The sequence below is a fragment of the Helicoverpa zea genome, chromosome 17, assembly GCF_022581195.2.
Source record: "Helicoverpa zea isolate HzStark_Cry1AcR chromosome 17, ilHelZeax1.1, whole genome shotgun sequence".
NCBI lineage: Eukaryota > Metazoa > Arthropoda > Insecta > Lepidoptera > Noctuidae > Helicoverpa > Helicoverpa zea.
The window spans coordinates 10441273-10456755 of NC_061468.1; the positions used below are offsets into that span (position 1 = coordinate 10441273).

Consider the following 15483-nt stretch of genomic DNA (forward strand, 5'->3'; position numbering starts at 1 on the left):
TCCGCAGCGCCTACAACACAGCGCTGGTTCCAAAGTGGGCAGGCATGAGCCTTTTCACGTCAAAACACTTTCCCCATCTTTACATGTATGTGTGAGTCTGTGAGTGTGTGTGTTAGTGCTTACTCACCATCTACATAGCAATGATGTGTTTGATTATTCTGTATGGATATATTCGCATTGCTTTCTTTGTTTTTTTGAATGTCATTTGTTTCAGTGAAATTAGAGGCAGGACAAATCGATTAGGGTTGGTTGTATGTTGTTATTAGGTACCAAAATGGTCGTTGTCGAATCATAAATGTAAATATTGAGATTTGTATGTTTTAATTTGTCAATCTAAGGAACTTCTAGTCCGATTTTAAAATTGCCTTAAGTTTATTGTAGCCCATTTATTGTGGAAGGCTATATAAAATAGGCTATATACATTATTTTTATCAGGTTGCTCTATGTGCCTATAGTTCTCATAGGACGCAGGCGAATCTGCGTATGGAAGCTGTGTATCATATTTGCCTGGTATTTATTTATTTATTTAGTTTGCCTGTGATTTTTAGTTTGGCGATTAACCCAATTATTCGGCAGCTAAATTCTGAATTTAACGTGTGGTATCTCGACGACGGGACCCTGGGAGGCAACAGAGATACTGTTCTTAATGACTTAGTTTTCCTAAAAGATAAATTCCACGACATTGGCCTCGACCTCAACCTTTCTAAATGTGAACTTTTTATACCCGACTCGACTGACAGACAGACTATTCTTCAAAATTTCCTCTCAATAGCTCCTGAAATTAAACCGATAGACCAAAGTTCTCTTTGCCTCCTTGGATCGCCTATACTGGAAGATTCATTTTCGGATTTTATTGAGAAGAAAATTCAAAATTTTAATAATGTTTCGGAAAGGCTACTCAAAATTAATATGCATGCAGCCATCACCATCATACGGTACTGCTGTTTTGGACCAAAATTTACGTATAACTTGCGTGCTTCCCATTTATGGAAGCACACCAGCCTTTTGGACAAAATCGACGAAATTATACGACATACACTATCATCCATTTTAAATGTGGCCTTGGACGACAGAGCTTGGTCTCAAGCGACTCTTCTCATCCGTATGGGAGGACTTGGCGTCCGTAAAATTTCCAGTGTAAGTTTACCAGCCTTTATTTCCTCGGTCCATGGCACTGAGAAATTGATCAGGAAAATATTACCCACCACACTGGCCAATTTTGAGGTGCCAAGCCTGACTGAGGCTTTAAATGCTTGGAAAGTCGCATGCCCGAACACCGACTTACCCGCCAACCTGTCCTCCCAGAGACAGTGGGATGAGCCGCTCTGCAGAGTAATACGGAAAAGTTTAATCGATACGTCAATTACTTCTGCAGAGCGAGCGCGCCTACTGGCTGTGGGTGAATGGGAGTCGGGTCTATGGCTTCTTGCACTTCCGTCCTCAAACACAGGCACCATGTTTGATGACACCACCTTCAGACTCGTCGTTTGCCTCCGACTAGGTGCTCCATGCTGCTCTCCTCATCGCTGCCACTGCGGGGAAGCTGTCAACAGCCTCGGTCACCACGGCCTGTCGTGCAGCCGGAGTGCCGGCCGCATACCACGACATGCCAACATAAACGACGTGATCCGTCGCGCTCTTGTTGCCGTCGGCGTGCCAGCCGTACTCGAACCAAATGGCTTGGCACGTGACGATGGCAAGAGACCAGACGGCATGTCGCTATTTCCGTGGAAGGTGGGTAGGACTTTAGTGTGGGACGCGACATGCGTCGACACTCTTGCGCCATCTCACCTTCCTGGAACTGCATGTTGTGCTGGCTCCGCCGCTGCACAAGCAGAGAACCTCAAGCGGCGCAAATATAGTAACCTTATAGGCAATTACATGTTTGAGCCGTTTGGGGTTGAAACTCTGGGGCCGTAGGGTCCGAGGGCGCACCTTCTTGCCAGGGATATTTCCCAGCGCCTGGTTGACACTTCCCGGGACCCAAAGGGTGGCTTTTATTTCGCACAGAGGTTGAGCATTGCCATCCAACGTGGCAATGCTGCCAGTCTTTTGGGTACATTACCCAGTGACAGCGATGAGGAGCAATTTTTTGATGCACTGTATTAGTTTTAAGTTGTATATATATATATAAGTTTATTTTATTTTATTTTCAATTAATGTAAATATGTATATTGTGAATAAATGAAGTTTAAAATAAAAACTTGCCTAAAACACCTGCTTCGTGAATCATCTATCAATCATGCATTTAGATTAAAATTCTTAATTGGACCACTTTTACTTTCCATAGGCGGAAACCAATATTATAATACTTAATCAAGATATACGCGTAACTAAGTAATAAAATTGATTAATAGATAATAAAAATAGATACCGGCTTAATTTACATAAGTATAGGAAGGCAGATCTCTATCAATCGACTGTCTCTATACTTACATACCTATAAGTTAAGTCTCAATTCCTCTGGAATCGCTATTTCGAGGAACTTTACAAAACTTACACAGCCCCCGAGTGTTAAGTTAAAGGTAGAAACTAGTTAGGTACTTACCGTGAAAATAAGTAATTATTATGTAAATATAGATTTAGATTATTTTAAAATATACAGCCTTACTTATAAACGTAAATTAAATATAAGTAATACTTAAGGGCTGTTTAAGAAAATTCTTACTTATAAACGTTGCTTAACCATGTCTTAACTAACATTTATTCACTACTTAAGACTTTAAGTAGTGATTAGTTAAAATGTTGCTTAGAAGGTGATTAGAGATTTTATAAGTAAGGGGGTTAATGTTCAGTGATTTAAAAAAAAATGTCATAACTAAAAAAAAAGTAATTATATTAAAAAAAATAACTATGAAAAGATTCTACATACCTACCCATAAACTCTATTTTGAGTATCAAAAATCATCCGTGGATCAGTCTCCGTTAACAAATTGTCAGACAAACAATTAGGTACTTACTCACACAAACCACCATGAAATCGATTCTATGCACTACACTTATGGTGTATAGAACCTATGTTATGCGAGTTGGACAGCCATAGCGATACACAATGGGTTTTGTTTGTTATTGTTTACTTAACAAGTGTCTACTTACCTACAATACCTGACGATAAGACGCAAAACTTTCATCGTATCAACGCCTTAGGTAGGCATTAAGTGTAAAAATAAAGAAACAGTGGAAAAAACAATTAATATTGTGTATTAATTTTAGGATTAATATTTTCTCAAGCAACAAATTATTTTTCATACCGTACATTCACGAACTATTCCATAGATTCGCTGTCGAAGTAAAACTTGCCAGCTCAAAAAAATAAAATTATTTCGATTAAGTATTCGATTACAAATCGATTAACATTACATTTATCTTGTTTCAGGTCACAGCCCTGGCTGTGCTCAGCATAGCAGCAGCCAAGTCAACCAATTCAACGGCAAAAACGAAACCGAAACGACAATTAGAGAGCATACGAACGCACGAAAACTTGCAATATTCTCTTATACTTCCACACTCAAGGGTTCAGCATTACAGAGCATTAAATAACAACAGACGTGTTTCCCATGGCCCAACGAAAGGAAAGCTGCCACCTTACGCAGTGCAGATGGAGCCAGTTGTGCAGTACTCGCAGAAAGATCCCCTGTACGACCCGAACCAAGATAATGCGGAAGAAACTGTTGTAAACAAAAACGAAATCTATGCTCAATCGAAAATCTTGAACGTGGATGAACATTCCGGCGAAAGTTACGGACCTCCATACGGTACTCTGCCAACTGCTCCTCTGTACAGTCAGCATCCTCATTATTACGAAGAACCTGAACCAATTATTGAAATCATCATCAAGGAGTCCAATGAAACGCTGCCAGCACCCCCTCCTCCACCAGTTCAAAAGAAGAAGAAAGAGCCAGTGCATGTCTTCTATGTAAAGTACAGTAAAGACCCTCACTCCAAGGACAAAGTTATCTATGAGAAACCTATCCCCGCTATCACGCCGCCGACTAACGAAGAAGACGAACACCATGAAGATGAATATGTGACAGTGACTCCTGAACCTTACGTACCTCCGAGGACTACTACCTTGAGAGCCATAATCAAACCAGAATCTGAAGTATATCACAGCGACAGCAGCGTTAAAGTTACTTTTGGAAACGAAGGTCGTCATTATAGTGACAGGAGAGAAGGAAATAGCCATACTGAACATCACGAAGAGACTGCCCCAAAGCCCGCAATTGCGTTCCCCAATTCCCCGCCCCAACCTACTCCACAAAGTCACCACAGTCATCAAATTCACCAGACTCATCCCCAATTAGAACGATCGGCGTCTCCAAAACCTCAATTCGCAGAATCTAGCACCAGGCCACCCTTCATTCAACATCAGCATCAACACCAGCAGCAATCTCAGTTCTTCAGATCTGGTCCTCCGCAAGCTCAAAGCCGAATCCAATTCCAACCTCATCAAATTCCTAATGAGCAACAGCTACCCAGACAGGGACCTTCTGTATCTCCTTTCAGACCTCAGCAGCAGCCTCAAACTCCTAGGATTCCTTTTGGACCCACTCCTACCTTCAATGCAGCATTCTCCAACGGTCCTATTGGCCCCGGCACACATTTTGGTAGCCCAACTGTTGCTAGCCCAGTTACAGCTTTCCCTACCCCATCGTTCCCCAGAGCTAACAATGGTCCCAGTTTCCATTCACGTGTTAACAGCTCACCTAACTTTGCCTCTCGGCCACCGTTCAATGGACCTCCAAGAACGAGCTTCCATTCTGGACCACAGAGGCCTTTCCCATCCCAGTCTAAGCCTGCCTACTTCGATGATCCTAAATATTTGCAAGAGAATTATCACACCATAACCTCGGAGCAAGTTGATCAACCAAAACAGCAACAGTTGCCTAGCAGGCCACTTCAGTCATTCGGTTCTCTTACACACCCTAGTCCCAGCCCAAGCCCAGCTTTCCAAGAACATCGCCGCCCTCCTATTGTTCCTCTTAATCAACAACTGCCCCAGCAAAGACCAGCTCATCAGTTCCTTGACTCAACCCATAACAAACCATCCATCAGTATCAATCCTAGCGCTTCTCCCTTCTTTAATTTGAAACCTTCCCCGCCGCTCATTGAGGACAATCGCCCACCTTTCCACCAACATTCTCAGCCCCAGCAACAGTTTAGCTTCCACCAAGGACCCCAGGGACTGCCTAGACCATCACCACAGATTCCATTCCAACAACAGCATTCATTCTCGGCTCCGATATCCGTTTCACCTTCCCCTGCCCCCCAGAATCAATTTGTCCCATCACCTTCTGCTGCTCCTTTGTACAATTTCCATCCTCAACCGTCACCAACACCTGATATTTTCCACCAAGGCTCACCATCCGAAAGGCCACAGTTCCATCAAGTACCTTCGGAGAGACCTTTTAGCCAACACGAACAAAACATTGGTGGCTTAATTCCAAATGGAGGAGAATTAGTTCCTGCTATATCAAAATATGAACAACACATTACAGTCAATGGACCTACAGCTCAACCATTCAGTGGTCTTGGAGAGTCTAACCCTAGTCAACCACAACCATCGCCTAGTCAACAACAACAATATCATCAACAGCAACATAACCAACAACAACAGCGACAGCAAGAACAGCAACAGCGTCAACATGACCAACAGCAAAGACACCAACAAGAACAACAACAGCGCCATCAACAGGAACACCAGCAGCGTCAGCAACAGGAACACCAGCAGCGTCAACAACAAGAACAGCAGCAGCGTCAACAACAAGAACAGCAGCAACGTCATCAACAAGAACAACAACATCGTCAACAGCAACAGCTACAATTGCAACAACAGCAACAACAATTAGATGCCGAACAAGAACAAGTTAGGTTACAGCTAGCACATAACGTACAAAAGCAACAAGAAGAAATCCAACGTCTACAAGCCCAGTTATTACATTCACAACATCAACAGCAGCAGCACCAACAACAACAACAGCAGCAGCAACAACAATACCAAAACTCTTACCAGCAACAAGTACAGGCTACATCCCCAAGGTCACAGTACATCCAAGAAAGGTCACGACCACATCCTACGTTTGCCACCAGTACTGCATCTCCTCCTTACTATCAGTCGACTTCTAGGACAGTGGAAATTAAGCCTACTACGTCGAAATATGTATCTTCCACGCAGAACTCTGTATCTTCAACGCCGGAAACTAAGCACGAGGAGAAGAAGAAGAAACCCACTATCGAACTCCCTGATGAAGTGCCAGATGATCTTCGTCAACAGCTGTTGTCTTCAGGAATTCTAGATAATGCTGACATCAGTGTACTGGATTACGATAAAGTAGGAGACACGTCTTTGGACCAGTTACCTCCAGATCAGTTGGCTAACTTCTTCAGTGCTGGTGGTGGACAGCAAATTGCCTCTAGTGAAAATAGACCCGTCTATGTCAAGCCTAACGGAGATTCTATTCAATCTAGAATTGATGAAGATATAGATGATGACCAGGAATTCGCTGCGTCAGAAAATGTTTCCAGTTATGTGGCTCCTCCGTCAAAAGATCAAGCTGTTGAGATGAAAGTCGTCCATTTCAACCCCGACACTCCTGAAGGACAGCAGTTAGCTAGTGAATACATCAAAGAAAATGCCACACAAATTGACCCTGTAGCACTGAATGACAAAAGGTACAACAGATACTTGCCTTTGAAAGTGAGCGGCAATCAGTTCCCACTACCAGATGTCCTAAAAGGCAGAAAGGTTACCTCAGTCGTTGTCTTGGCTCCGGTTGAGACTGAAGCTTTAGGCTCCCATCCAAGAGCTGAGCGAGCAGCAGAAGAAAATCTAAAGGGAATTAAATTTGTTGCTGGTGAGAGCTTACAGGAACTATTAAAACGACCGACAAAGGACAACTTCCAAAGGTGGCTCGAGGTTGAGAAGAAAACTGCCACTGATTTACAATCGGTCGTCTTACTTGTGACTGGGTAAGATCTACGTAGTTTGTTATTCTCAATTTGATAAATAATATTGTCTTAAAGATGTGTGTCATTCATTTATTCATTTTTTTTCAGTGACGATGGAGCAACTGGTGAAAAGGAAATTTTTATGTACGACATTGCTTCCGGCAATGTAAACAAGCTCGATGGTGAACTATCAAACGCATTCGTTGAGGCTGCAGAAAACAACTCTCTCAGTAAAGATATTGAGTCACTGGCCATTGAAGGAGAGGGTACCCCAGAAAATTTTGACAAGAAAAGCGAAGACGTAACCGCGGAAGGTTCTGAAAATGTGCCATTATATGTAGACTTATCAGGCTTAAACTTAGATCAGGAAAATACAAACAAAGTGTCAATATCATCAGGTTACAGTAAAACGAAACATGGCAGATCGTTTAGGAGACATTGATAATTCAAAATGCCAAATGGTGTCTGATCCTTGTAAATAGTCTAGTATTAGTATTACTAAATTAAAAATCAACGCGTTGTTGCGTATAGTCGTAATTGTTTTTTTTTACAAAAGTGATAATGGTTGTACAATATAAAATAACTGCCTATTACAATTTTGCTTTTATTTCTGACCTATTAATAACTTACATCAGATATATGATATTATCATAATCATTCAAAGTAGTTCTAATGCATAGTATATGCAAAAACTTCGAAAAATAAACATTATCGCTCAGTAAATGACAATCTTGATTCAATTATTAAATAAATAATGATATACTTATATGTTACTGTTTAATTATAGTTTAAAATGATAAGTATAATTTATTATTGCATTTAACTACAACATTCAACCAAAATAGATTTTTTAAAATTAAATAATCGATTCACAACGTTGTAATCGATTATTCACATGCGAGTTGAATTTATCACAGCTGGCAACATACGTTCGAGCGAACTGTCAAACATATGGATTATTTATGGTGGAAGGTTCATACCGCAGTGTAAAATTCACAGTCTTTATTTATTTTCATGTATTTTGCTATAATTTTTGAATTGTAATCATGATGGAGGGTTCTCTAAGTAAATGGACAAATGTGATGAAGGGTTGGCAGTACCGGTGGTTCGTGCTGGACGAGAATGCTGGCCTGCTTTCTTATTACACGGTAAGTGACGTTTCATACTAACCGTATTACGAATTATGTCGTATTAAATGTGATTTGTACAAGGAGTTTTCATACATAAATTAACTTACCTTGTAAATACATGCAAAAATAGACTTGTCCACCGCTTTACGTGAGAAAATTTAATTCATTATTAAGTAACCTTACGAGACAATACACCCAGCTAAAATAGCTTTTTATAAATAAAATACTCATAAAATTGGACTCGGCTCAATACCGCGGCCTATAAAATCCACTTGTAGTAAACAGAACAATTTATAACAAGACAAAAATAATTAATTTTAAAGTGAAAACTCTTTGATGTCAGTGTCAAGGTTGGTATTTGTTGTTTATGTGTACCATAGATGCCAAGGTGAGGCAAAGGCCTCGGCTGTATGGCGAATTCAAAGACTTTTTGATGATTAACAATACAAAAGAGTATTCTACACTTTCACACGCACCTATAGGTGGCTATAAAGTATGAAGTATTAACTGGGAATAAAACATGCAAAGTTAATGATCAAAATAGCTAGTATTAATAAGTATCTGCTACACTTTATTATTTTATGAAATCCACAAAACCTTTAGTTGTTGTAATATTGTCCTCATCAGTTTGTATATTAAAATTCAAAGTCAATAACTCCTTTATTGTGATTCATATAACAACTGATAGGTATGTATTTGATAAGGCATATTATACACAGTCAATATGATATGAGATATTTTAATCTAGCTGTAATAAAGGAAGCTTTGTGGTGTTTAAAATGTATATTTTATAAAATACATGCTTCCGCCTGTGGTTTAACCTGTATTCAGCAGCAACTACTTCACGCAACCAAATCAAAAGTAGGATACGTTCCTTATCTTCCTCTTTCCCGTTTTATTCAGCTTTACAAGATAAGTAGGTATAGATTATTTTTGCTAAACCTGGTATTATTCTATTCATATTAGGGTATTAACCCTGTACAAAACATAACAAAATAATTCTCAACACATATTCAAAAGTTGGGACTTTTGTTTGATATTTTTATTTTGCAAGATCATCATGTTCATTTGGAATATCAATCACTTATCTATGACAAAGCATGAATGAAGTATCTATGACTTTTAAAACATTTTAAAAGTAGTGTCATATAAGTCATTATTTACTTACTAATAGAAAACGTGTCAGTACTAGAAGCAAAAGGCATTATAAACATAAAATCTTGTCTTAACATCCTTAAATATTTTTACCAACACCATTCTTATTAGCTCTCTTATCTGTCAAATAACTTTTTTTGAAGAAGTTGTAAAACATGTAGTATACAAATATGACGTTCGGAAAGTATAATATGGTGATGCCCAGCGGTGCGGGACAACTCGGCAGGAACACTTGTGCCGAGTATATTATCATGATTGTGAACTGGATCTGTGAAGAGAAATACATTTAATTTTATTATTATCTAACATATATTTTGTTGCTTTCTAACTATTTAGTTATTGTATTGGTGAGTGAGGTAGAAAAGTTTGATGTAACAAAATTTAACTGTTTATTTATGTCATTCTCTTTATTCAATAACTTTTATTCCTGCAGACTTATTAATTTTAACAATTTATCAATTCTAAATATAATTCTTTCAACTTTGATGCATGTTAGTAGGTATCCTAAATAATTAAAACATTTAGCAATTAAAACAATATTTTATGATCCTAGTACTGTGTATAAAAGAGTAGCCGCTAGGTTCATGTTTCATGAGGTATTTATGTCCCTTCATGAACTTAATTAATTACTATGAAACAATTGCTGTAATCACGCAATTTTGTTATTTTATCAGAAATAAACAACCTTGACATACAATAAGCAGTAAGTTTATAGGGCACATTAGGCTTGTTCAAATATACAATGGCTGTAACACTAACACACCATCAGTGTAATCAAGGTTTAGCACTCCAATTACTTTAGGTAAGTCTGTCAAATTTTACCAATCGAACATTAACCTTCTACTATTGTGATAAGGTTGAAAATCCATTGAAGGAATGTGATAGCTTGGGGTAGGTTGATGTGCATAACATCTTCACATTAGATAAACTATTTCAGAGGAATGTATACTGAAATGCAAATGAGTTGGACTGCCCTTGTCTTAGTTCTCTATGACGAATGTTTTAGAAATAATAAACCTTACGATCTGTTATAATAAGTATTATCTTCCGAAAGAAAGATGTTTGCCTGTCCTCTCATGGTTGAAAGATTAAACAAAGTAGTTAGTTCTCATTGTTTGGGTTTAAAACCTATTATACAAAAGCAGTAGATATAATAACAAACAGGCTTCTAACTAAATTAATCTACTTCTCTTCTTGAGTAGCAATCAAAACAACCACCAGACGTCACTAGAACACGAAAAGCGATTAAAAGCTTTCGATAAAGTCAGGTGTCAAAGTGTGCCAGTTTGACCTTGCTATTTGTGCAAACGATTCGGTAGGAAATTGGGTTGCCGTCATCCCAATGGACGCATCTGTATGAATTTTTAAAGCAATATTATACGAGAAAAAGGAAAGGAAAACTTATTTTTTATAATTCGTGCCTTGGGAACAGTATGGCTATGTATGTAGGTAAAATATATTTTATTTATTTATTTAAATCAGGCATCTAAGGCCCATAGAAATTTTGCTGTTCACAGTCACCATTCCTTATATTAATCATACATTCATTCAATATGAGTGACAAACAGACATACAAGAGCAGACAAACAACACTTATCACTCACAATCGATACTTTTGCTGATGATAAATGTATCCTAATATAAAGACATAAAATAATGTTTGATTGTACCCTAAAAGCTCCGAAACTACTGATGTAATTTGAAAATTCATTCGCTGTTGGAAAGGCACACTATTTCCGAGTAACAGGCTATACCTATTTTATTCTGTTATCGAAAGTATCCACAGTGACGCGGGTAAAACCGCGGGAAAACAGCAAGTATATGGTTAATATTCGTATATGTAAGGGTTCGTTATACTTACCATCTGCATAATAGTGAGCCATTTCTTATACTTGATAAGGGTAGCCTTCAACTTGGGACTCCCTTCTGAAGATAGCAGATAGTAGCTGTACATGATCACGTGTACTGAGTTGTTTATCATCGGAGAAAACGATGTTATTCCACCTGCAAACCAAGATATTATTAATAAGACTATTTTGTTATTAAAACAACTATAATTATATATGATAATAATGATGACGATAAGCTACATTCTTGAGCAGTATGGTGTCATGTTTTCATCTAATTTGTAAATCTTAATTTTAATCAAGATAAAACTTTGGCTATGAATCTAAGATTAATAATCGGAGAAAAATCAAACGTTAACCATCAAGACCATCTGCAATTTTTATTTTGCCAATAATTAAATGTTGGGACAATGTAAACCTGTATTAACTTAGACAATAATAAAAACATCAACGATAAACATTTTGGCCTTGCGAATAAATTATGCTAAACCGAAAACGATACAGACAGATTTGAGACTGATATTGAATTATAATTTTAGACGCGGATTTACCGAGAGCAGACGAAATATGATAGAGAAATCGGGATTATGAATTATACAACCTCAAGGCTCAGGGAGAGTGAAAACCTTTTTAGTAAGTACGGGGATGATACGCATTATTCGTCTAATTCAAAAGTCCAATTCGCGTTTGGTATCTCCCAGATGCTCAAATGTTCTGTCGGAAGGCGGAGCACCTTCGTAGTGAAAGTAAATTGATTGATTGAAGCATCTTCCGAATGTTTCCCACGATATCTGTTAAATGTCAAACCGCAGCGGTGAGTGGAGTTACAGAGAATAAGGAAAAATTATAACTCCTTGACCCAAAAAGCATCATATGTGATGTCCTTGATGTTAAATGTAAATGTGATTTGGTGACTGAAACTTAAATCCCAGAGGCAGACAACGATCATTCATGTAATATTATCAAGTTAATCAATACAGGATTTAATACGAGAATAGAGCACCCGCTCCGAAAATAAGGATCAAAATTGCCACTGTCCTCCTAACTCAACAAAGTTATTATCATCATCAATCGTATACATTTCCAATCTTCAACGTTACCTTTTTATCAGGACCGTGGTCGAAAATCTCGCCTGTGACCCTATGTTATCGGTTGGTTTATTTTTGGGGGAGCAAAAACGAAATTCTTATATAGAACCTGAAAGCCTTTAGTCATATTGGTAATGCTTCAGTGGGCCTAGGCGTAATTTAATTATGTTTATGAAAAAATACCTGTTTGTCTGTGTACAACGCTGGACTTAATGGCAAACCTAAATAAAACGCAAAAAGTACCTAATAATTCTAACTGTGGTGCAACAACTGAAGAGAGATCTCATTCTTCATCGTTTTATAATGACCTGTCTGTCTAGGTTAAAAGCCAGCAACAGCTGTGAAACCTCAATATGGAGCACATTTCAAGGCTATCCTCTGCCCCTGACATGTCTTTACGTAGCCATTAGGGTTGGCAAGTGGCATGTTTGCCTGTGTTTGTCGCCACTCCTTTGTATTCCTCTTTGTTTGTTCAGTTCAGTGGCAATTCCAAATCTGGATAGTAAAACACTTCAAAATGACGAAGTTCATTTCTCTTTGTCCCGTATTGACATTCTAAATATAAACGTCGCATTTCCTTATCTTTCGACTTGGTTACGTCAATGTTATCATACATTTCTATTTACACTCACCGATGTAATCATTACGTATTTAGACAAGTGCGAAATTCGTTCCATCTGCAATATACGCGGTGATTATCGAGTTGTTTATTTTTAATTAGAGGACCTTGCGGTTAGAAAAGCTGGCGTTTGACATGCTAGCTCTGCAAATTAAATGTTTTGAGAGCCAGTCGACAAACACGAAGAGTATCCAAAGCACACATTATACGGTGTTATACAATAACATTTAATATGATATCACCGTCTGAAAGGTCTCACGCGAATGTTGGGTGATTCGAAATAGAACTTTCTCTCCTAGCGAATAAGGTTTGGTTTTGGTGTTTGAGCTTTATGTCAGCCCATCACTTTCACTCGTTGGCCATCGCTATCTTCGCAATGCTTGTCCAGCGATAAACTACTAGACATTGTTTAGGGTCAGTTTTATCAGCGAATGTATGGCCGGGGATAACATCGAGATGTAATCAAGTATTATGGAACTGGTGAATCGGAGCGCGTTCCTTGATGGAAAGTTCGTATTTGGAATTAGGAAACGTGATTGATCTATTTGGGTCAATTAAATTATTTGAAGCACTTCCAATTAGTTATCATACCTATCTTTCATTCAGGTAAATACAAAAGTTTACCTTAAAGTAAAAGGTTCCTATTTGATTGAAAGTTAATAGTTATTAAATCTATAATAATAATATCAACACAGTCTGTCCAACATTTTAATATTTGTACTATATGGTCTTCATTTTCATCTGTTTTAATTACACATCTACCAAAACTTACTATTCCCGGCCACTACTTCAAAGCATTGTGTACTTCCAAACAAAACGCCACATTCCCTTCAGAATTCGCAACAAGCAAAATATACCTCTGAAGGCTTGATATATGGCCAACCTTGTATGTGGGTCACAGGGTTTCATCTTGACAAGAAAAAACGTGGCCATGCCTATGCATTACTCTTAGCATACAATTTTCTGAATCATTGGCTGGATTATGCGCTAGATTTTTTTTTAATAAAGGCAGTTTTTGATAAAACCTCTTTTAGTCGTACTTGGTTATGGTTTTGAGCACAATTAAGACCTATGTGCGTTGTCAATTTTATTATATTGATTTCAGACATGATCCTTTTTTGGTGAATTAGTAAACGTCTTTATTGAAATCAGAGTGCCTAGTGCGAGTTTTGCAAGTAAATTTTTTCGATGCGAAGATTATCATACCATTGAATCACGTAGCACTTATCATAGAATTGTTTATTTAATAAAGACTGTCATCAGTACTTGGTCGTATTACACTTGAGCTCACTTTTGCGAGTGTAATCATTAATAACCGGCAAAATAAAAGAAGCAGTAATACCTAAATCATGTGACGTAGCATACGACTCTTTATTTCAATAGACTTATAATTACGTATCGAGTTGCGAATGCTGTCAAAACTCGGAATCAGCACTCAGGTTACAATCAGACATCTCACATCGAGCAAATAAATATCGTGACTATACTTGTTCTATGTATACGAAAAACCATTGCCCCGGACTGGGTCAATGTCAACTATAGCAAAAGAAGTTAGTATGTTTTCAATAGCTGTAGAATTCTATATGCCTTTGCTTTTAAGTTATGCCTAACGACGATGATAGATCTAAAAGGGCAAAGCGACGTCAAGGCGTGATGATCAATCGCTTAATATGGACATTATAGAAGGCACACATCAAAATGTGATTAATGAAACTGTACTTAGCACTCAATTGACTGTCATTTTAGTTTACTAAGTAGCGACACGAGTCACTCAAGTTGTCAGTATGTGTCAATTACGATGTTAGTAATTGTTGTGTCGCGTTCAATTGTAGTTTCCAAACTGACCTATATTATTCGTCAATGAGGTCCTACTTTATTTAAGGGCAGGAACCAGAGGTTTATTGGCGAAATAGTATAAGCTATACTTTGCAATTACTCAGGTATGTTACGTAATAAAAAGTTGTTAACGTCTACAACAAATGAAGGAGAAACATAAAACAAAGTGCAAACATTAATTTGAACAGGCACAGTTACTGAACCTTTATTCGCAGACTTGAAAGGTAGGGTAGCTTCTGATGCTACCTATACGTAATACAGACTATGAAACCTGGTAAAGAAGCTAAAATTATAAGTTCATTATTTAGAAATGGTAGTGGAGGCCACTGCGTTCACAGAGAATAAATCACCCACGCTAATATACCAGTTCTTTTTTGTCATAAGTCCTTAATTAAAAGGTCCAAATCCGCAGACACGGTCTATTTTAAAGAACGAATCCAACGTAGACTAAGAAACAAAAGGAATACCTAATAACGCTTCTATATTTAACACTGGTGCAAACGAAAGCTCGAGGCTTTCATGTTTTTAAATAAAACCTCCCATGTTTTATTTAGGGACCGTCCGTCGTGAACATTCAAAATTCTGAACAAATAGGCAGTGTTTGGCGCCTTTAGGCATTCGATGTTGATCGATGTAAATTAATTGTGGTCATTGAGTATTTGAAATGGGAATGCCAATAAGTAAGAGGAGACTTTTCCTCCCTATTTTCGCTAACATAGCTAAGTCTTGGATAAGGTTTAAGGAACTGCAAATGGGGTCAGCTAATGTATTTGCAACTTCGTTTTTTGGTCAGACCTTTACTCAAGTATAAGATATGTACATGTGAGTTGAGTAAAACAAACAACGGAGGAGGGGACTTA

The 15483-nt window shown here is 38.0% G+C and overlaps 2 protein-coding genes across 2 annotated transcripts in view; both read left to right on the top strand.

The window, feature by feature from the left end:
- Window positions 1-7541, top strand: part of LOC124638519 — a 41312-nt gene extending 33771 nt beyond the window's left edge. The window contains exons 4-5 of the mRNA XM_047175492.1: window positions 3333-6969; window positions 7057-7541. Coding sequence (XP_047031448.1) covers window positions 3333-6969; window positions 7057-7390 — 3971 coding nt within the window. The 3' untranslated portion in view covers window positions 7391-7541. The remainder of the gene's footprint in view (window positions 1-3332; window positions 6970-7056) is intronic.
- Window positions 7542-7893: 352 nt separating this feature from the next.
- LOC124638026 (oxysterol-binding protein-related protein 9) overlaps window positions 7894-15483 on the top strand; it is an 82851-nt gene continuing 75261 nt past the window's right edge. The window contains exon 1 of the mRNA XM_047174797.1: window positions 7894-8096. Within this exon, the coding sequence (XP_047030753.1) occupies window positions 7995-8096 (102 nt within the window). The 5' untranslated portion in view covers window positions 7894-7994. The remainder of the gene's footprint in view (window positions 8097-15483) is intronic.